Raw genomic sequence first — 21,370 nt, 5'->3', positions numbered from 1 at the left:
TGATTTTTGGAACAGAGGTAATCTGCCCTCTACCAAAACAAAAAATCAGCTCCCAGCTCAGTTTACTTAGAACTTCCTGGACCCGGTCCTGGACCGGGTCCGGAGCTCCGCGTTCTGCACGCAGTGGGTCGGAAGCCTCGCCTTCGCCTCTCTCTAGGAAGTCCAGGGCGGGTTTCAGGCGGCCTCCTCACGCCCTCTAGTGGCCGCATCGGCAGCTGCAGCCTCGCCTCCTTGCCTCTCATCCAAACGGGTTCTCCCAGAAGGAAGAGATAGAACAAGGGAACCCCACAGACAGGCCTGGACCTGGGCTTTACTTGCTGACAGACAATGTGGGGATTCTTCTTCTTCGCGGGTGGGCAGCTCCTGTTAGGATGGATGTTTGTGTCCTTGTCGCCTTGGCTTTTGGGGAGGGACTGGAGGCAGCGGGTCTGTTTTCACCCAAGTGCCTGATGGGGACAAAAAGTGGAGAGGATACTCCAGTTCTCGGTTTGTTTCCCCTAAAACTTTGAGTCCTCTGGAATCTTTTTATAGAGGGGGGAGTTAATCAGTAAGTAAAGGAATTAACGTCCATGGCTGTCAGGGGGTTCTGTTAGAAACCTTGAAATCACTTAGCTGTTAGCACCTGTTCTTGCTACACCCTAGTTCGGCCCTCGAATGCCTGACTGTCAGTGTCATTTAACACTGAGTATTAACCTCTCTGATAGAGCAAGCATGGATACTATTTTAATTTACAATTTCTTTTTAAATCATGAGAAAAGTTTAAGATTTTCTTTTATATTTGTTGGTCATTCACACTTCTTTTGCTATTTGTCTTTTCCTGCTTTTTTTATGTTGGACTGTGACTTGTGTATATGGGTTAAGTTCTTTGTTTGTCATATAGTGCAGATGTTTTCTCTTGTTTATTGTTTGGTTTTGGTTTATAGTATTTCACCTAAAGAAGTGTGTGTGTGTGTGTGTGTGTGTGTGTGTGTGTGAGATTTAAGAACTACAGGAATGTGCTATAGGAAATAACCTTTATTCATTTGCCTCCCAGAATGCACAAATATTTATATGTTGGCTTATTTTTTGTAAAGGAAGTAGAATTTTACAGATAAATCGGAATCGTCTTGGTTCCCTTTCCCGTCCCGTTTCCCCTTCCCTGGGGCAGCTGCTGTCAGGAATTGAGTGCATGGATCCTTCAGTCCCGGTTTTTCTACTGTTACGACATATACAAGTATCGATAAACAACATACAGTACTGGGTGTGCGTGTGTGTGTGTGTGTGTGTGTGTGTGCGTGCGCGCGCGCGCGCTTTAACTTACATATATCTTACCTACCATGTGACTGCATCATTGATCAGTTTTCTTTATTTACACTTCAGTATGTTCAGTTCATAATGATAGGCACAAACCCAGTTCATTCATTTTGACTGCTGTGTATGGGGTCGTCGGAAAAGTCATGACGTATCTTCTCTGTTTTTCGTTGCAAAAATGCATCACGATTTTTCCGACAGCCCAATAGTATCTCATCCAGTGACCAGAACTCCAAATTCTTCGCTTCACGAGGGGCACCCCTAGGTGTATGTTGTGGGTAACAGGCATCTTCAGCTCTATGGGCTCTTGCCACACTCTTCCCGAAGGGGTCATGCCCGTCGACACTCCCACCAGCAGTGCACAAGGCTTCCTCTCGTCCCAAACCTTCACCAGGGCGTGTATTGTCAGGTGGAGTGAGTTTTGCCCACCTGGGAATGAGGTAGCATCTCACTGTGGTTCTAATTTGCACATCCTGATTGCTGGTGGGGTCGGGCATCTTTAAGTAGCTATTGCCTAGAGTTGAACAGGTTTTCTCTTCTTTGCATCTTCCCTTCCTGTCCTTTACCTGTTTTTTCCGTTGGGTTACTTGTGTTTGTCTTATCAATCGGTGGTGGTCTTTCCATGTTTTAGATACTCGTGCCTTGTTATATGAGTCATAGCCATCTTCTGGTCCCTGGCGTGCCTTTTATTTCTTCAGCTCAGCATTTATTAGACCATCGCCAAGCCCTCGCCATGTGTAGCTGATTGGAAATTACACTACACCCTCCAGGAATGTAGCATTTGCTCAGAATATTACAAAGTTCTATAGGAACCAGTCAGAGGGTTGGGGAGACACTGAGACAACAGTAGGTCTGGCAGCAATAGACACCACACGAAGAAGGGTCTGACCAGGCCAGAAGGGCAGGGCCTTCCTGATAAGTGGGGTACAGAGGCCGAAAAGTGGGTGGTCAGCCTCAGAGTCTGCACCCTTCTTTCCTAACCTCAGCCTGCAGTCCGGCCTCAGAGTCTGCAGCCACGCTCACCCTCACCCATGGCCAGGGGTCCACTCTTCCGCTTCTTCCGTCTCCTGGTTCTGTCCACGTGGCCTGAGGCCTTCAGCCCACCGGCCCCTGGCCCACACTTTCTGCCTCCTAGCTGAGGAGCAGTTTGGCTTTTCAACCGTTTTGACTTTTGAACTTTGTGTTTGTTGTTTTATGTTGAACAGAAGTTTAGATGTTTGATGTCATATTTGTCAGTCTTTACCTTTATAAGATATGCTTTTTATGTCTTACCCCAAAAATCCTATTCCATGCCAAAGTCAAAAACCGCTGCCTGGATTTTCTCATAATAGTTTTTGTTTTTCACACTGAGGTTTTCAGTCCATCTTTTGTAGTTAATACTATGTTCGTTTCCTTTCCTGTGGCTTTTCCTCTGCAGGGATACTTTTCAGCATCCTCTCCGAGCCCCAACAAGTCCACATGGACAGTCTCTCGTCCATCACCTCACGTTCTGCCTGCTCTGGGGACACTCAGTGTTTGTCAGGGGGTTTCTCTGTTAATATCTGCAACATCGTTGATTCTGGTTTCATGTTGTGGACCCTGGGGCTTGATTCCACAGCGATTAGAATGCCTTCAGGTTTCGAAACTCTCGTGGAGTCTGTTGAATATGTTTTATGCCTGTGTCATTGGAAATGTTCTTGGATCTGGGTGTGCAGCTGAGTAACGGTCCCAGGTTCCCCCATAAGGAGGCTTCCGCTTGCCTTGAACACATGACCCATTGTGTCTTTTTCATAAGGGATCAAAGGAACTGATACCATACGCCATTCTTGTCAGCGGCCTAACTTTATGGCAGCTAAAGTTACATCTGAGGAGTCAGGGGGCACTGAATTGTTCCCACTCCTGCTCACCCCATTTTGATCAAGAGAAAACAAGAAAAATCATCACCCTTCCAACAATGTGTATTTTCTATAGCTCAGATTTAAAAAAAAAAATCTGAAAACAAGGAAAATAAGATTTATAGGATTTTCCTGCTAGGTTGTCACCAGCATCCCTTGGAGAACATGTTAAAGGTGGTGGCCCCAAACGCCTGGGAAGTAATAGCTTCACAAAGGATTGTTGCCCGGTACCGCCACTTGTGTGTGCCTCTGCCATCCTGCCACCAAATATCTGGCTGGTTTCTTTCTCAGCAGAGAAGAGGTGTGAGAAGTGGGCATAGCATGTGATTCCCAAGTCCGCCTTCCCTCCAAGCAGCACCCCTCAGGGGGCCCTGGTTTTTGGCCTCAGCCTGCCCATGGCCAAGGGCCACCCGCAGCTTTCAGTAGTCAGAAACTGTTATAACAGTTAGCATTGTTTGTGTGTTTATTTCTGCTTAAAGAGATTTTGCCTTTCTTTTCTCTTTGTTTGCTGCAGTTTGTTGTGACCCTGCCTTTGTGTTTTTTCCACAGGCCGGAAGCTAAGAGGAAAAGCCTTTTATTTCGTCAATGGCAAAGTGTTTTGTGAGGAAGACTTCCTGGTGAGTTTGTCACCCAAGGCTCCCCTCCCTGCAGTCCCAACCAGAGACAGACAGGGAGCGAGCAGAGACAGACAGACAGGGAGCGTGCAGAGAGGCCCCGCTGGGAGAAGGGGATGGTTCCTTGCGGTGATCCCCAGAGCCGGTGGGAAGCTGCATTGCCCGAGAAAGGGGTCCTGATTTTGCTTCTGTAGATGCACAGGGTGGCCCATGTTCCGAACCCCATGTTCCGACAAACCACAGAGCTTTGTGCTTTGAAGGGACCTTGGAACCACTCGGCCTGTCCTCGTGTTGCTTTGCGCATCTATGCTGGCTCCGCCCATCTCTGAAACCTGTGGCCTGGGGGCCAGGCCTTTCCTGCTCCTCACCCTCCCTGCTCTCAATGGGGATCCAGCCTGTCTCACCCACAGAAAGGCCATCTGTGTGCCAGTGACGCCCAGATCTGAGCTCCAGCCCTGTCAGCACCTCTGAGGCCAGCTGCTGACGTCTCACTGCCCACTGGACAGTCCTGGGCTGGAGCCCCTCACTCCACTTGCCTGAAGCAGAAACATCACCTTGCCCTGGGTCCTCATCTCTGAGACCTGTGTCCTGGGTTTGTCCTCGACCCCTCCTCCTTGCTGTCTCTCCCAGAATGCGGCCAAGCACTGATCCTTGGCCACCATGCCCTCCCTGGACCAGCTTAGCTTGCAACATCAGCATGGCTCCCCGGGGCTGGCCTGATGGCCTCCTCCACACTGCCTGCGTGTCCACCGGGCGGCCCAGTGTTCAGCGCATGCGCAGAAGAGCTCTCTGCGGCCCGCAGCCTGCCTCTCTCCCAGCCTGTGTCTTGCTCACTCTGCGCCTTGCCATTCTCTGCATGCCCACCCAGCCCCACCTTCCTTCCCTAGCTACTGCCGTTTCCCCTGCTTGGAATGTCTTCACCCTCTCTTTGCACAGGGAGCTCCGACAGCCCTCCTTGTCCCTCCTGCCCCCACAGTGGGACGCGCCCCCTCTGTGCAGCCCCCTCGCCCTGGGAGAGCAGTTGGCGCACAGCATTGTGTCTGATTACAAGTCTTGCTCCTCCACCGACCGACCGTATGCTCCCAGGGAGGGAAGAACATGCGTCTCCACCTTTTACCTCATCAGACCCGAACACAGTGCTGAGCATAGAGTGGGGCTTGGGGAATGGTGGTTGAATGGAACCTGCATTTCGGGGAGAGGGACGTGACACCCAGAGATGGCCTGGGGATGTGTGGGTTGATTCATTTTGACTAGCGTTTGCCAGGCATGTTCAAGCAAACCCAAACTGGCTTAAGCAAAAAAGTTCAAACCAGCAGTGCCCTCAGGAGTCATTCTCTCTTCAGTTTTTGGCCCTGCCTCTCACCGTGCTAGCTTCAGTCTCAGGCACTATATGATGGCCAGATGGTGGCAGCCCTCCAGAGTGCCCATCCTGCCTTCAGAAGCCGCCAGGAACACCTCCTGGAGCCTCATTGGCTCTTGTTGGGTCACATGAGCATCCCTGGGGAAAATCATTGGTGCTGGAGGAATGGGAGGCTCTGAATGGCCAGGTCTGAGCCAGCTGCCCTGCCTTAGAACCCAGCCTGGGATGGGCCCTACAGGAATAGTGGGGACCGAAATGGGGGGTGGGGCTGGAGCCCAAGTGAAAATAAAGAACTGTTATCACCCCTAGGATGGCGGGGAGATGCCTGGCAGCAAAAATTTCCACTGCCTGGTGAAGAGTTTCTCCCTTTTTTTTTTTCTATCTTCTTTTCCATTACATTTTCCCCATTAAGTTGTGTTTGCAGTATCTAAACTTCTAGTATCTTCCAGTGTATAGTATCTGTTTTCTGAAGAGAGTTCCTCATTTCTTTCAAGACTCCAACTGTGTGTGTGTGTGTGTGTGTGTGTGTGTGTGTGTGTGTGTGTGTAAGGTAAGTTAGATAATATTCATTAAGTTTCTTTGAAACTAACTGTAAAAGGCATTGGCTTTTTAACCAGAAACAGACTTGAATTTGAGTCTTGTCCTCACCCCTTATTTACTGTGTGACCTTGAGAAGGTTGCTTAACCTCTCTGAGTTTCCCTTTGCTTCTATTTGAGAAATGGTATAATATGTACATTGCAGAATTGTTTTAAGGATTAGAGTGGTGGTCTCAAACTTGAACATGCGTTGAATCTTCTGAAGGGCTTGTGAAAACAGATTCCCAGGCTTCACCCCCTGAGTTTCCAGTTCAGGAGGTCTGGGTAGAGCCCAAAAATGTACACTTCTTGAAGTTCCCAGGTGATGCTAGGAAATTCCTCCTTGAGAACCACCAGTTTAGAGATTAAAGTCTCTCTAGGCACAGCCTCTTACACAGAGCGCGGCGTGTCGTGGGTGCCAGACGCAGTCATTGTTAGGGCAAGTGCTCTGAGTATTTGTAGTGGCTTTTATGGCAGAGCCTACCCCCTGATTCATCAGGCAGCTGTGTTGTCCTCGGGGTAATGACAGATTCCTGTATAGAGTGACACATCTTTCTAAGAAAGTCCTTGCAATGCTCGTGACTGGCAGGGAAGTGGCTGGATTCATCCACCCTGCCTGGGTTTTATTATTTTTTTCCTTCCTCTTTCACAAAATTTATTCTACACCTATTGTATCAAACAGCATTTTAAACACTGACATATAAACTCCCTAATAAGATAAAGGAAAGACAAAAGCATTTAACTTATGAGAAACAAGATACACCAGCTCTTATAGTCTTCAGACATTATTGCACTTTAACTTTCATAATTTGACAAAGCATTCATGAAACAGTCTGCAGATTAAAGAACACTTTTAAGCAGACGTGACTGACCTAAATTGTTTACTAGCTAAACATTTTACGAACATTACTCATATCAGCGGTAGTGGTGGGGCTGGAGAGCATTGCGCCCCCTCCAAGCTGCGCGGCGGGAACCACTCTAATGGTGGGACCTGTGGCCCTCTCCAAGGCCACGGCTCTTGTGGCCTGCAGATGTCAGCCCTCGCATCTCCCTGTGCGAGTGGACTGGTTTGTTGATCCACTGGGTGACAGGATTTCTGTCTGATCACTTTGTGGAATGGATCAGTGAGGATAATTTCAAAGAACGCGTATGTGGAATCTCCACCAACCCAGTAAGAAGTCAGGACCCTCAGAGCCCCACAGTGGCGTCCAGCTCGCCCCTCGGCAGCAGACTGAAGCAAACGTTAGCCGATTGACCCCGTGATGGGCAGGCTTGCCGTAGGTCACACCCTTAGGAACTGAGCGTTTGCGGCCACCACGGCGCACATGAACCTGATATATGACATAGCCTTGCTGGCCTTGTGTCCCAGCCTGCGTGCTTTATCGGGCCGGGTGGGGCGGGGGCCCTGTGGAGCGCAGAGAGCTGGCGGTACTGCCAGCAGCGCACCCTGAGGAGGAACCGATTATGTCAGACTGCTTCTTCCTCCATAGCTCCCAGATGTACCTGTAAGCGCCCATCTTGGCTTACCTGATGGCTGCGGCCAGATGGAAACGCTGCGCTGCCTGGGTTTCACGTTCTTTGCTCTTTCTTCTGCAGTACTCCGGCTTCCAGCAGTCTGCTGACCGGTGTTTTCTTTGCGGCCATCTGATCATGGACATGGTGAGTAGTGTCAGCTGAGCAAGATAACAACTCAGTGGGACGGGGAGGCACTCAGTCAAACGAGAAATCAATGATCGAGAGCAGTGCTTCTTACCTTGACCTGCGGATCTGAAAAGCAGACCCGGTGCCATGCAGCTTGCTTGCTCTAGTAGAACCCACACTGTTGGCTTTTCTTGGTGTCAGCGCCCTCAACCATCCAGTCCATGCAGTGGTGTGTTTCTGATGCTGTTATCACACTGGCCTCCCTCTGATTTTCTGGGATCCTGGCGGCGTCCCAGGTGAGATGCCAAATGGAGCCTGTTTTTTACTGCGGAATTCCCAGTTACCTTGGAGTCAGGTGCAGAAAGTCAGATAAACATGGTATTTCCCCCTCTGTTCTGCTTGGCTCGGTCTGTTCCTAAGGTGAGTTTTGGGGAACTGTTAGTTCTGAAACCACAGAACAAGAAACAAGTTTTTTTTATTTTTTATTGGGGAATTGGGGGAAGGGGAACAGACAAGTTGCTGTCCTTTTATTCTTCAGTCTAGTTGTGGAGGACGTTGCTTCACTGGCCCAAGTTGACACCATCATTGCATTCTTCCTGGGTGAGGCAGATCAGTCACTGGCTTCTGGACTGCTGCTCACTGCGGCTGCTGGCCGCTCACGCTGGCTGCTGGCGACACACGGTAGCCCATGGCAACCCACTGCCACAGGGGCTGCAGCCTATGACGTTGCCGGCGACTCATGGCAGCCCAGCTCCAGGTTGAGCTGTTGTTCAGCATCTTAGCTGTGGAGGGCAGTGTCACTGGCCCTCATATGTGGCGTCCGAACCGGGGCCCTCTGGCGTCCCAAGCCAACTCTTAACCAACGCGCCACTCGGCCAGCCCGGAACAAGTTTTATACGTTGTTTCTTGCTCAGCCACTGGCTCTCTGAGCTTGTCTTGGGACTCAGTATCTTTATCTCTTCAGTGGGGAGTTTTTCCTTCCTGATCTCCTTATAGGGTAAGGTTGTGGGCTTAAGGAATAGCATTCTTATTCTGTCTCAGGCATCAAATTGGAGATCAGCTCTGTAGAATCTCTTCAACGTACTGGTTAGAGAAAAATGATTGTGTAACGTTCTTTTAGTTGGGAAGAGTTAACCCCTTTCTTAGCTGACCTGTTAATTCATTTCTGGAGACGGGAATTGCTAATTGTAGCTATTTTTTAAGTTTACCTTTTATTGAGAGACAACTCATAGAATTAAGTTGAGAAACAACTCAACTTAAAGGTACAGTTGAATGACTATTTGCCCCTGTAAGTACCACCCAGGTCAAGATACAGATCATTTCCCACTTCCCACACCCTAGAAAGTTCCTTCTTGGCCTCCCAGTCAAGACCCCCCCCCCCCCGCCACACACACACACACAAAGGTACCCACAGTTCTGACCTCTCTTGCCCCAGATTTGTTTTGTTGGTCCTGGAACTTCATAAAAATGGGATCGTACATATATTCTCCTTTGGGTCGGCCTTTTCTCACTCAGAAAAACCTTTCTGAGATTCATTCATGTTGTTGCCTGTATTGCTTTTTTGTTTATTTTTATTGCTAAATAGAATTCCATTGTAGGCATTTTTATCCATTCTCCCGCTAATGGGGATTAGGGTGGGTTCCAGTTTGGGGCTACTTAAGAATAAAGCTGCTGTGAACACTTTCAGGCATGTCTTTGATGGACATAAATGCTCGTTTCTATTGGTTTTATGCTAACACGTATAAAACTGTGAGCCAGAGATATCCCTGTTCATGAAGAGAACCTGCTGTCAGCCTGGCTCTGACGCACCACAGCAGAGCTGATCCTTGTGAGTGGGGTTCTTGTCAGCAGCCCAGGCGTCCCTGGGAACAGGGCCCTCCCCCATCCCCCCGGGGAGGCAGGCAGGAGCCACACATCCTCACCCCTGCCTTCCCTAAGAGCCTGCCAGACTCCACAGGGCACCATTGCTTTGGCAGAATTTGTCCTTGATTTTAGAGTCCTGACAAAGCCATCACATATCAGGTCAACAGTGTCCAAATTTGTGAACATGAGTATACCCTGTTCTTATTTCTGGGTATCCTAAGCCTTCTTTGAACCTCAGGGTATTCCATTTATTTATTGCTATATGACATCCCATCTCCCCCAAAAAACTTAATGGTTTAAAGCAACAGTGATTTATTATTTATCAATGGGTCAGGAATTAGGCCAGGCCTCTGCTCCATGTGGCATCGGCTGGGGTCACTTAACTCAGCTGTGTTCAGCTGGGGGCACAGTTGAACGTCCGAGATGACCTCTCACGCCCCAGGCCTCTCTCCCTGTGGCATATAATCTCATGCCACATCTAGCCTGGACTGTCTTATAGCAAGGAAGAGGAAGCAGAAGCTGCCAGTCTTCTTACATCATTGACTCAGAAATTTCAGAACATCATGTCTTCCTCACTCTGTTGATCAAAGAAAGTCACAAGTCCAGTCTCTTTCCAAGGGGAGAGGAAGTAGTCTCCAATTCTTTAAGAAGCGAGGACCAGCCTGTGCGTACGGGCAGGGAAGGAACTGCGTTTGGAGACAATCTCTACCACACTGGATGATGCGAACTTGAGCCTGGGTCCTTGCAGGCCTTCTCTAGGACTTGAAAACTTTTAGTGAATGTCTGTCTCATAGTGACACCTAGTTTTAAAAACACAACCCTTACCTGCCACCCCAAATTCTAGTGCTGCAGAGAAAGATTCCTTCAGATCCCATTCTTGGTTCTCCTGCAGAACCCCAGTTGTCCTACTCCTTGTATGAATTGTCTGTCTGTGCCCCCTTGCTCATAGATGGGTGGAATGCTCTGGACTTACAACTTGGAACTGGGCATTTTCCCACATTAAGAACAAAATTGACTACAGCCGGTCAGAGTGTGGCAGAAGGGCGACTGAATCCTCCCATACTTCCTTTCGGCACAGCGTGAGTGCCAAGACAGCCTTGGTCTGGGGGCGAAATGCAGGCCAGGATCTGAATTGCCCAGTGGACTTTGGAAGCCCAGCTGGTGGTTTTTATTTTGGTGACTTGAGAGGGGCCTCGAGGGTTAGCGAAACCTTAGAGGCAGTGAGGAAGCTGAAAAATTGGAAAAGCGGGAAGCCCTCCGGTCATCCCGGGGGCTGCAGTGTGTGAGGTGTGGGGCTGGCCTCCGGAGGCCGTGTCCGGGCGCTGGAAGGAGCCGGCACATGGCGGTGCACCTTCCCCACAGGTCTCACGATGCCCTCCGCTCCATGTCCCCTCCCTTCTGCCTCTCTGAAGGCACTCTGTGTGGCCCCCACTCCCGCATACTAACGACCATAATATGTATCGCTGGCAGATGTGCGTTTTGGTGCCACCTCGCTGGTGCTGATTCCAAACTCAGTTGTTTGTGCTGACTTTCATGGCCCAGGTAATTGTGGAAATGAAATCTATTGAGTCGGCAAAGATTCTTTCAACTGGACACTATAGAAAAATCCAGACTCGTGGTAACGCCGACGTTCGCATGCACCAGTAGTATCACTTCATTAAAACACCAACTGCTGGGCCTTCCCCAGAGTCAGTGATTCAGGAGATTTGGGGTGGGGCCCAAGAATGTGCATTTTTAATAAGTTTTCAGGTGGTGCTGATGCTGCTGGTCCAGGGGCCACACTTGGAGAAGCACTGACTGAATAGGAAGAATGTTTTCTCTCACCTAACAAGGGGTTACAGGTGGGCAGTTCCATGGTGGGTGAATTTGATTACCCAGTGACTCACCAAGGCCATTCTGTCCATCCGTCTGTTCTGTCTGTCCTCTTGGGGTGTCACATCCAGACCAGATGATGCTGAAAGGAAGAAGGTTTGTGGGGCTTTCTCTTCATTGTGCTTAAAAATAACAACAACAACCAAGAGGCTTTGCTTGCATTTGGATCTGAGATAATGAGGGGCTGAATCACAGGATTATCGTGTCGCAGCGTCAGAGCTGCTTAGAAGGGGCGCCCAGGAGGCAGGAGTGCAGAGGCCTCTTGCCAGCTCTGCATTTCGGTGGGGAGTCGCTGGCTCTCTCCGTGTACTTGCTGCTTCCCAGTTCTGGGATGGAAGCTTTCGTGGCCCTGCTTTCCATCGTTTCCTGCAGACGTTTTTGGAAGGGAGCTCTTTAAATCCCCCCCTGGAGGTTGAGGAATACAGGAGAGGGATCCTGTCTGGTCTCCTGTTGAGATGTAACTAGATTAGCTTCTCTTGCCCCGTGTCATCTGTTGACCTTGGGCCAAGTGAAGCTCCGGGCCGAGTGTGCCCCATGTGGTGTGATGGCTGACATGGGCCCTTGCCCTGACGTGCTGCTCCCTTCCACCGTCCCTCCCTCGCCCGTCATCCCGCTGAGTCCTGGCCTCGTCCTTTGTGCCCCCAGATCCTGCAGGCCCTGGGGAAGTCCTACCACCCTGGCTGTTTCCGCTGTGTCATCTGTAACGAGTGTTTGGACGGGGTGCCCTTCACCGTGGACTCTGAGAACAAGATCTACTGTGTCCGAGATTACCACAAGTAAGGAGGGCCAGGATCCGCGCATGCACGCCCCAGCGATCGGAACAGCAGAGAGACAGGTGGCAGCCTGCTGCGGCGCTTCTGCAGGCAGCTGGGACCATTAGTCCACAGCCGAGCAAAGGCCGCATGGTTTGAGGGGGACTAGAGCTCAGTCAATGCCCGTGCGGACAGGAACTGATGAAAGGACCATGCTTACTGGAAAAACCAAAAACAAAACAAAAAAACACAGAACAAATCTGCCAGGCCTGTGTCTCCGGCGTTACCTAACTTCACAAGGCGCCGACGCAGCTGGCCCCCAGCCCACTCCATGTGCCTGGGCCTGTCCCAGGCGCCACGAAGGCAGTAAACAGTCTTTATCCGAGTCGAGTGAGAGGGGCCAAATGTGCTCGTCACGGCTAAGGAACAGTCCCGAAGCAATACTGAAGCAAGTCCCAGAGTGTGAGCCTCTTTGTACGAGGGCTGGAGGGGTTTGCTGGAAGAGCGCAGGACGGGAGGCAGGCCTGGGCCTGTGGGGGGGGCTCCGTGCAGGCCCCATGCACAGGTCTCCCAGAAACTTGGCCTTGCCTTCCGGAAACACCACATATGCATTTTACCGCTTCTTTGCTTCTCCTCCAGGGTGCTGGCCCCCAAGTGTGCAGCCTGTGGGCTTCCCATCCTTCCACCTGAGGTAAGTGCTTCTTCAGACCCGCTCCAGGTCTTCCATGACACGAATTTCTCCCTGGGGTCATTTATAAGATCTGTGTCCTGTCCATTCACCTTTAAAACAGTCCTTCTAGAATCTCGACTTTGAGGTAACTAGTGTCCTCACCAAGAAGCCCCTTTCTCATTAGCTGGCTTCCCCAGCCCAGGGCCCTTCTTGTGCCCTGTTAGTCCCCATAATCAGGGCAGGCTCTCTGACTCGACACTAACTCCTCGATTAGAAGACGAGGAAAGCCACATAGGTGTGTTTGTCAGTGTTGACTCCGACATTCCAAAAGATAGCACTAGTGTCCCTCCCACTTCTCCACTTCTCAGCTAAATGTGTCTTTTTTTTTTTTTTAAGGTTTTATTGGGAAATTGGGGAAGGGAACATTGTGTTTCTCCAGGACCCATCAGTTCCAAGTCAGGTTGTCCTTCAATCCTAGTTGTGGAGGGCTCAGCTCAGCTCCAAGTCCAGTCACCATTTTCAAGCTAGTTGGAGGGGTGGGGGTAGGCGCGCAGCCCACCATCCCATGTGGGAATCGAACTGGCAACCTTGTTGTTAAGATCACACACTCTAACCAACTGAGCCATCTGGCTGCTTGAGGCTGCTCAGCTCAAGGTGCCGTGTTCAATCTTAGTTGCGGGAGAGCACAGCCCACCATCCCATGCTGGAGTCGAACCGGCAACCTTGTTGTTAGGAGCACGTGCTCTCACCAGCTGAGCCATCTGGCCGCCTGTTGGCAGCTCAGCTCGGGCGCAGCTCACTGGCCCATGTGGGAATCGAACCAGCGACCCTATTGCTCAGAACTTGCACTCTAACCAACAGCGCCACCTGTCTGGCCCTAAATGTGTCTTTTTTCCTGCTAGCATTAGTATCCACTCCTGATTTCTGCTCTTCTCTAAGGCCTCCTACTTGTTACTCAGAGTCATCTCCACCCACCCCATGGCGTGTGGAGCCCAATGGGCCCCAACTAGCCTCTTGTTCTTGCTTTTTCCCGGTCCAGGGTTCAGATGAGACCATCCGTGTTGTGTCCATGGACAGAGACTACCATGTGGAGTGTTACCACTGCGAGGTAAGCCCCTCCCCGCCCGGCTCCAGTGCCCGTTTAGAAGTCAAAGAGAAAAGCATCCTGGTTAATTGGGGCAGGAGATGGTCAGCAAGGTTTAGGCGAGGGGCTGCCCTCCGGAGCTGATGGAGGAAATTGGGTGGAGCCTGATTTGTGGGATGGCGGGGAGGTTGCAGAGAATGCAGATGTTTGGGGCATAAAAAGGTCTGTGCTATTTTCTCCACTTTCACAACTGCCAAGTCCTGAAACCGTCGCAGCTGCCCTTCTTTTTTTTTATTGGGGAATTGGGGAAGGGGAACAGACAAGTTGCTGTTCTTTTGTTCTTCAGTCTAGTTGTGGAGGACGTTGCTTCACTGGCCCAGTCGCCGGCTTCTGGACGGCCGCTCACAGCGGCTGCTGGCCTCTCATGCTGGCTGCTGGCTACACACGGTAGCCCATGGCAACCCACCTGCCCTCACCGGTGACTCACGGCAGCCCAGCTCCAGGTTGAGCTGTTGTTCAGCATCTCAGCTGTGGAGGGCAGTGTCACAGGCCCTCATATGTGGGATCCGAACCGGGGCCCTCTGGCATCCCAAACTAGCTCTTAACCAACGCGCTACTCGGCTGGCCCGTAGCTGCCCTTCTTAAAGCAGCGGAGGAGCAGGGTAGGGGGGTGTGGGTTTCAGGTCCTGTGTGGGGACCACATCATCAGGCAGATGTGCGGTTTGGGGAATAGACTGCCTTCCCTCCAGCTTGTAGGCTGTTCTGTCAGCCAGGAACCCCTTTCTCAGCTGAACCCAAGAAACCCCACTGGGAAACAGGGATGTTGCTGGTTGGTGTGAAGGTTTGGTGGGGGCCGTCTGCCTCTTGTCTGTCCTTGTGTCACACCTCAGACTGAAGGAGCCACTGGTGCCCCATGACTGTCAGGCCAGCCAGGGGTCGCCCCTCACCAGCACTTGTGAAGGGAGTAAACGTTTCAAGTACCCGTGGGCTTTCAGCCAGAATTAAGTAGATTCACCCATGAAAAGAGATTTGTTTTTGATGCGGTGGGTGGGGAGAACACGGGCTGTGAGTGACAGATAGCTTGATCCCAGTGCCAGCACTGAAGAAATAGCTGGGAGTCCCTGTCAGTAGTACTCCAGGTGCTGGGGAGAGAGGTAAAGACCCTTGCTCAACTGTCCTCTCCACCCACTCCGGACCAGCGCTGTCCAATGGAAATGTGAGAGCCACAAATTCAAGTTATACGTGTAGTTTTGTTTTCTAGAGCCGTGTTAAAAAAGTGAAACAGGCAGGATTAATTTTTGCGATAATATTTTATTCAACCCATTCTATCCAAAATGTTATTGTTTCAACATGTAGTCAACATAAAACATGTTTCACAAGATGTTTTACATCCTTTTTTTTTTTTTTTTTTTTTGTCCTAAGTCTTGGGAATCTGGTGTGTGTTTATAAGGATATCCCATCTCATTTCCGGCCAGCCTCATGTCAAGTGCTCTGAGAGTGACGTGTGGCCAGTGGCTTGGGTCCTGGACAGTGCAGCCCAGGCCTTCCCTGGGGAGTGCTGGCTGTTCTGCACTGGCCATTTCTGCCCCTTCACAATCACAAATGGTTTGGGGACTGGATTTTGTGTCAGTCTTGCCGTCCTTTCGTTTTGCTGCCACTGACGTTGTTGCCTCGCCCAGGACTGCGGTCTGGAGCTCAATGATGAAGACGGTCACCGCTGCTACCCGCTGGAGGACCACCTGTTCTGTCACTCCTGCCATGTCAAGAGGCTGGAGAAGGGCCCCTCGTCCCCAGCACTTCACCAGCACCACTTCTAGCCAGAGCCTCTTACAGACCTCATGACGGGGGTGAAAAGCCACGGTTGCCTAATGAGAAATCCACACGTGGCCCCTGGGGTAGAATCGGGGTGGAGGAGTGCCTGCGCCTATGTGGGGTGCCTTTCCTGTCACCAGCGAGGTGAACCCTACCTGTCTGGTATGTGTATGTTCGAAGTGCCTGTCTCCGCTGCCATGCCCTCATCAGATTACTCAGGAAGACACTCCAGCAAGCGTATGGCATGTGACAGGAGATCACATCAGTGCAACTGAATGGACTTGCCTGTCCCCTCTGGGAACAGTTCACTTCAGAGGGAAAGGTTTGCACTGAGCATATTTCACAATATCCTCTGAAGAGAGATTTCAGCTGCCGATGCATCCAACCCTTTCCCTCCCTCCAGGAAAATACCAGCACCGAGCTTACCCCCACCACCCCAACCCCCACTTCCCCCGCCTCCTTTCACACACACAATAATTTAAGGCTTCCTTTCACCCCAGAGCTTCCATTCTTCTGTAGAATGGCTACAGATTTTAATTGCCTTATGGTGGGAGGGAAACTCGAACATGTGCTTTGCATCTTAGGAAGGATTTTCTTGGTAAACCAGAGCCTAGCGTTGAAATGAGTGAGACAGGGTCTCCACCTTGCACACTGACAGCGTTCTGTGTGTCGTGCCCCTTACCCCACAGATCTTCACTCCCTTATCGGCGCTGGGGCCTGGCGGAGATTTGCCCTGTTGGCGCACTTTTGGATGAGAGCTTGGTGCAGGCACTAGGCCTCTTCACCCACCTGTTTGCCCCCTACCCCTCCGGAGCTCTTGAGAGTCTGTGACTTTGGAGTCGCTCCTGCAAAGGCAAGTCTCAGGATCCCATGTGCGGACATCTCCTGCGCCTGTGTAGCTTATTGGACGATGGGCTTTTGGAAGGCCTGCCTACGCCCCTTATCAACAAGGGGTGTTTGTGTGTGTGTGTTTGTTTGTGTGTGTGTGTGTGTGTGTGTGTGTGACCTCTAAACCAGCGTGGAGGGCGTGCCTGAGGATAAGTTATTACAGTCATTTCACAGGTTTCTCTGTTGCCCAATTCTTGGCAAGGCAAGATGTTTGAAGAAACCAGTATAAGGTACACTGCTTTTGTCTGTTTTTTTTGTTTCCCTCCACTTTCAGTCTTTCACACACAAAAAATACCTCACAGATAAGAGCGTCACCAAATTGCAGATAAAGGAGGAATTGCACCATCACAGTGGACTCAAATGCTATTTTTGGTGTGTTAGGAAACCCTGGTTTCCCGTGGGCTGTACTCCAGTGGGTCAGGGCCCTGTAATCCAAACTAAAGTGCAGCAGGGTATAGAACCAATAGACATTGCGTGCTGCTGCCTTAGTCATTTCATCATGCTGGCTCCCCAGGGTGGCAAGGGCTAAGGGAGGGCCACACACTGGCGAGATTTCAAGGCCACCTCTGCACTGAAGAGACAAAACTTGCCCTCATGTCATATTCCTGAGGCCAGAGGTCAATACCCCTTGGCATTTCAATGAGAAGGGGGAAAAAAAAAANCGTTGCTTCACTGGCCCAAGTTGGCACCATCATTGCGCTCTTCCCGGGCGAGGCAGATCAGTCGCCGGCTTCTGGACGGCCGCTCACAGCGGCTGCTGGCCTCTCATGCTGGCTGCTGGCTACACACGGTAGCCCATGGCAACCCACCTGCCCTCACCGGTGACTCACGGCAGCCCAGCTCCAGGTTGAGCTGTTGTTCAGCATCTCAGCTGTGGAGGGCAGTGTCACAGGCCCTCATATGTGGGATCCGAACCGGGGCCCTCTGGCATCCCAAACTAGCTCTTAACCAACGCGCTACTCGGCTGGCCCGTAGCTGCCCTTCTTAAAGCAGCGGAGGAGCAGGGTAGGGGGGTGTGGGTTTCAGGTCCTGTGTGGGGACCACATCATCAGGCAGATGTGCGGTTTGGGGAATAGACTGCCTTCCCTCCAGCTTGTAGGCTGTTCTGTCAGCCAGGAACCCCTTTCTCAGCTGAACCCAAGAAACCCCACTGGGAAACAGGGATGTTGCTGGTTGGTGTGAAGGTTTGGTGGGGGCCGTCTGCCTCTTGTCTGTCCTTGTGTCACACCTCAGACTGAAGGAGCCACTGGTGCCCCATGACTGTCAGGCCAGCCAGGGGTCGCCCCTCACCAGCACTTGTGAAGGGAGTAAACGTTTCAAGTACCCGTGGGCTTTCAGCCAGAATTAAGTAGATTCACCCATGAAAAGAGATTTGTTTTTGATGCGGTGGGTGGGGAGAACACGGGCTGTGAGTGACAGATAGCTTGATCCCAGTGCCAGCACTGAAGAAATAGCTGGGAGTCCCTGTCAGTAGTACTCCAGGTGCTGGGGAGAGAGGTAAAGACCCTTGCTCAACTGTCCTCTCCACCCACTCCGGACCAGCGCTGTCCAATGGAAATGTGAGAGCCACAAATTCAAGTTATACGTGTAGTTTTGTTTTCTAGAGCCGTGTTAAAAAAGTGAAACAGGCAGGATTAATTTTTGCGATAATATTTTATTCAACCCATTCTATCCAAAATGTTATTGTTTCAACATGTAGTCAACATAAAACATGTTTCACAAGATGTTTTACATCCTTTTTTTTTTTTTTTTTTTTTGTCCTAAGTCTTGGGAATCTGGTGTGTGTTTATAAGGATATCCCATCTCATTTCCGGCCAGCCTCATGTCAAGTGCTCTGAGAGTGACGTGTGGCCAGTGGCTTGGGTCCTGGACAGTGCAGCCCAGGCCTTCCCTGGGGAGTGCTGGCTGTTCTGCACTGGCCATTTCTGCCCCTTCACAATCACAAATGGTTTGGGGACTGGATTTTGTGTCAGTCTTGCCGTCCTTTCGTTTTGCTGCCACTGACGTTGTTGCCTCGCCCAGGACTGCGGTCTGGAGCTCAATGATGAAGACGGTCACCGCTGCTACCCGCTGGAGGACCACCTGTTCTGTCACTCCTGCCATGTCAAGAGGCTGGAGAAGGGCCCCTCGTCCCCAGCACTTCACCAGCACCACTTCTAGCCAGAGCCTCTTACAGACCTCATGACGGGGGTGAAAAGCCACGGTTGCCTAATGAGAAATCCACACGTGGCCCCTGGGGTAGAATCGGGGTGGAGGAGTGCCTGCGCCTATGTGGGGTGCCTTTCCTGTCACCAGCGAGGTGAACCCTACCTGTCTGGTATGTGTATGTTCGAAGTGCCTGTCTCCGCTGCCATGCCCTCATCAGATTACTCAGGAAGACACTCCAGCAAGCGTATGGCATGTGACAGGAGATCACATCAGTGCAACTGAATGGACTTGCCTGTCCCCTCTGGGAACAGTTCACTTCAGAGGGAAAGGTTTGCACTGAGCATATTTCACAATATCCTCTGAAGAGAGATTTCAGCTGCCGATGCATCCAACCCTTTCCCTCCCTCCAGGAAAATACCAGCACCGAGCTTACCCCCACCACCCCAACCCCCACTTCCCCCGCCTCCTTTCACACACACAATAATTTAAGGCTTCCTTTCACCCCAGAGCTTCCATTCTTCTGTAGAATGGCTACAGATTTTAATTGCCTTATGGTGGGAGGGAAACTCGAACATGTGCTTTGCATCTTAGGAAGGATTTTCTTGGTAAACCAGAGCCTAGCGTTGAAATGAGTGAGACAGGGTCTCCACCTTGCACACTGACAGCGTTCTGTGTGTCGTGCCCCTTACCCCACAGATCTTCACTCCCTTATCGGCGCTGGGGCCTGGCGGAGATTTGCCCTGTTGGCGCACTTTTGGATGAGAGCTTGGTGCAGGCACTAGGCCTCTTCACCCACCTGTTTGCCCCCTACCCCTCCGGAGCTCTTGAGAGTCTGTGACTTTGGAGTCGCTCCTGCAAAGGCAAGTCTCAGGATCCCATGTGCGGACATCTCCTGCGCCTGTGTAGCTTATTGGACGATGGGCTTTTGGAAGGCCTGCCTACGCCCCTTATCAACAAGGGGTGTTTGTGTGTGTGTGTTTGTTTGTGTGTGTGTGTGTGTGTGTGTGTGTGACCTCTAAACCAGCGTGGAGGGCGTGCCTGAGGATAAGTTATTACAGTCATTTCACAGGTTTCTCTGTTGCCCAATTCTTGGCAAGGCAAGATGTTTGAAGAAACCAGTATAAGGTACACTGCTTTTGTCTGTTTTTTTTGTTTCCCTCCACTTTCAGTCTTTCACACACAAAAAATACCTCACAGATAAGAGCGTCACCAAATTGCAGATAAAGGAGGAATTGCACCATCACAGTGGACTCAAATGCTATTTTTGGTGTGTTAGGAAACCCTGGTTTCCCGTGGGCTGTACTCCAGTGGGTCAGGGCCCTGTAATCCAAACTAAAGTGCAGCAGGGTATAGAACCAATAGACATTGCGTGCTGCTGCCTTAGTCATTTCATCATGCTGGCTCCCCAGGGTGGCAAGGGCTAAGGGAGGGCCACACACTGGCGAGATTTCAAGGCCACCTCTGCACTGAAGAGACAAAACTTGCCCTCATGTCATATTCCTGAGGCCAGAGGTCAATACCCCTTGGCATTTCAATGAGAAGGGGGAAAAAAAAAAAAATATATATATATATATATATACATATATATATATATACATATATATACATATATATACATATATATATATATGTATATATATATATATATATGGTTGGGTGGCATATGCCCCCTCAGCCTGTGGTGAGGCCCCCACGGGCCTTGTTGTAGGAATGCCGGAGCCATCTCACCTCTGCCAGCCAGGTTGGGAGCATGGCAGCTGACGTCTGCTCTCCATCTCACCTCACACAGAGCGAGGGGATTGGGTGGCTGGAGAGGTAGGCGGAACCCAGAGGCACCTGGGACTCACAGAATTCCTGGGTTCCGGCTCCACTTCTCAACCACGTTTCGACGCATTTGGGGTAGTTGCCTGTAAGAAGCACAGGATTGGGAACATGGATTTTTTCACATTTTTATGAAATTCATTCTGCTGGGATTCTTTGGCCAGATGTCCCTTCAGCCCAGGCAGCTGAGCCTCCTGGAAACCCGTGAACGTGCAGGGCTGGGGAATTGACCCCTGGGTCGCATCCCTCTCTTGCCATCAAGCCCTCCTCCAGCTCAGCTTGGGCAAGGCTGCTGGGCAGATGAAGCCAGCCGATATGCCTCAACTCGTCTGTGCCAACCCAGGGCGGTTGATGGCCTTGCGGACTCACCTTTGCTTCCACTTTCAAGTCCAGCAGTGACTCAAGTTGCCTTGGAGTCACTGTCAGAAGTGGCAGGGACTTGTTTGCAAATTGGGTAACTCGTTCATTTTTTAAATGAAAAGTTTAGAATGGGCTTGATTGGGGTGATTTTAGATCTCGCTGTAAATGTGGCATTGTATGTTGAAGAAGAGAATTTCCAGACGTCCTAGGAATCTGAGCAGCAGCTTCTCTTGTTATCATCTTCCGGAGAGGGCACCAGGTAGGATCCTCGCACAGTTTTCTCTCCTGCTCAAAAGCCATGAAGAGATGATCACCTACCTGGTATTTTAAACATTCTGTAAGTTATTAGCTAAAAATAACGGTAATGGGGGTGTATTTATAGTCCCCTAGAAAGGAAACACATGCACCTGGTAGACCAGGGTGAATATGTTTATTGTAAAAGTTAGAGCAGATAGCCCGTCCTGAGTTCCCTAGACAACTCTTGGACTTTAGGTGAATGAGGACAGTGACAGCCTGATTCAAGATCCCAGACCCAGCCTCCAGCCTTCTCCCTTGCCTCATTTTGCCCTTTAGTTTATTTCATGACTTTTTTGTTGTTGTTTTTTTAACCCTCCCTCAGGTAGGGCCATTCAGAAACTGCCTGGGTGGTCTGAGGAAAGCGAATAACCTAGTTTAGCCTCCTGTATCAGGTCTCAGTCTCGCTCTCGCGCCCTCTCTCTCTCTCTCTCTCTCTCTCTCTCTCTCT

At 50.7% G+C, this 21,370-nt stretch overlaps 1 protein-coding gene across 6 annotated transcripts in view; it reads left to right on the top strand.

Annotated features, from left to right (window-relative positions):
- LIMD1 (LIM domain containing 1) overlaps window positions 1-16,949 on the top strand; it is a 58,949-nt gene extending 42,000 nt beyond the window's left edge. For all 6 annotated transcript variants that reach the window (XM_019633945.1, XM_019633950.1, XM_019633973.1 and 3 more), the window contains exons 3-8: window positions 3,714-3,781; window positions 7,311-7,373; window positions 11,736-11,866; window positions 12,482-12,533; window positions 13,552-13,620; window positions 15,276-16,949. In XM_019633945.1, the coding sequence (XP_019489490.1) occupies window positions 3,714-3,781; window positions 7,311-7,373; window positions 11,736-11,866; window positions 12,482-12,533; window positions 13,552-13,620; window positions 15,276-15,413 (521 nt within the window). In that variant the 3' untranslated portion in view covers window positions 15,414-16,949. The remainder of the gene's footprint in view (window positions 1-3,713; window positions 3,782-7,310; window positions 7,374-11,735; window positions 11,867-12,481; window positions 12,534-13,551; window positions 13,621-15,275) is intronic.
- Window positions 16,950-21,370: the final 4,421 nt, after the last annotated feature.

This window comes from Hipposideros armiger, unplaced genomic scaffold (assembly GCF_001890085.2).
Source record: "Hipposideros armiger isolate ML-2016 unplaced genomic scaffold, ASM189008v1 scaffold_18, whole genome shotgun sequence".
Lineage (NCBI taxonomy): Eukaryota > Metazoa > Chordata > Mammalia > Chiroptera > Hipposideridae > Hipposideros > Hipposideros armiger.
The sequence above is the reverse complement of the archived record's forward strand: the minus strand, read 5'-3'. Positions and strand labels throughout refer to the sequence as shown.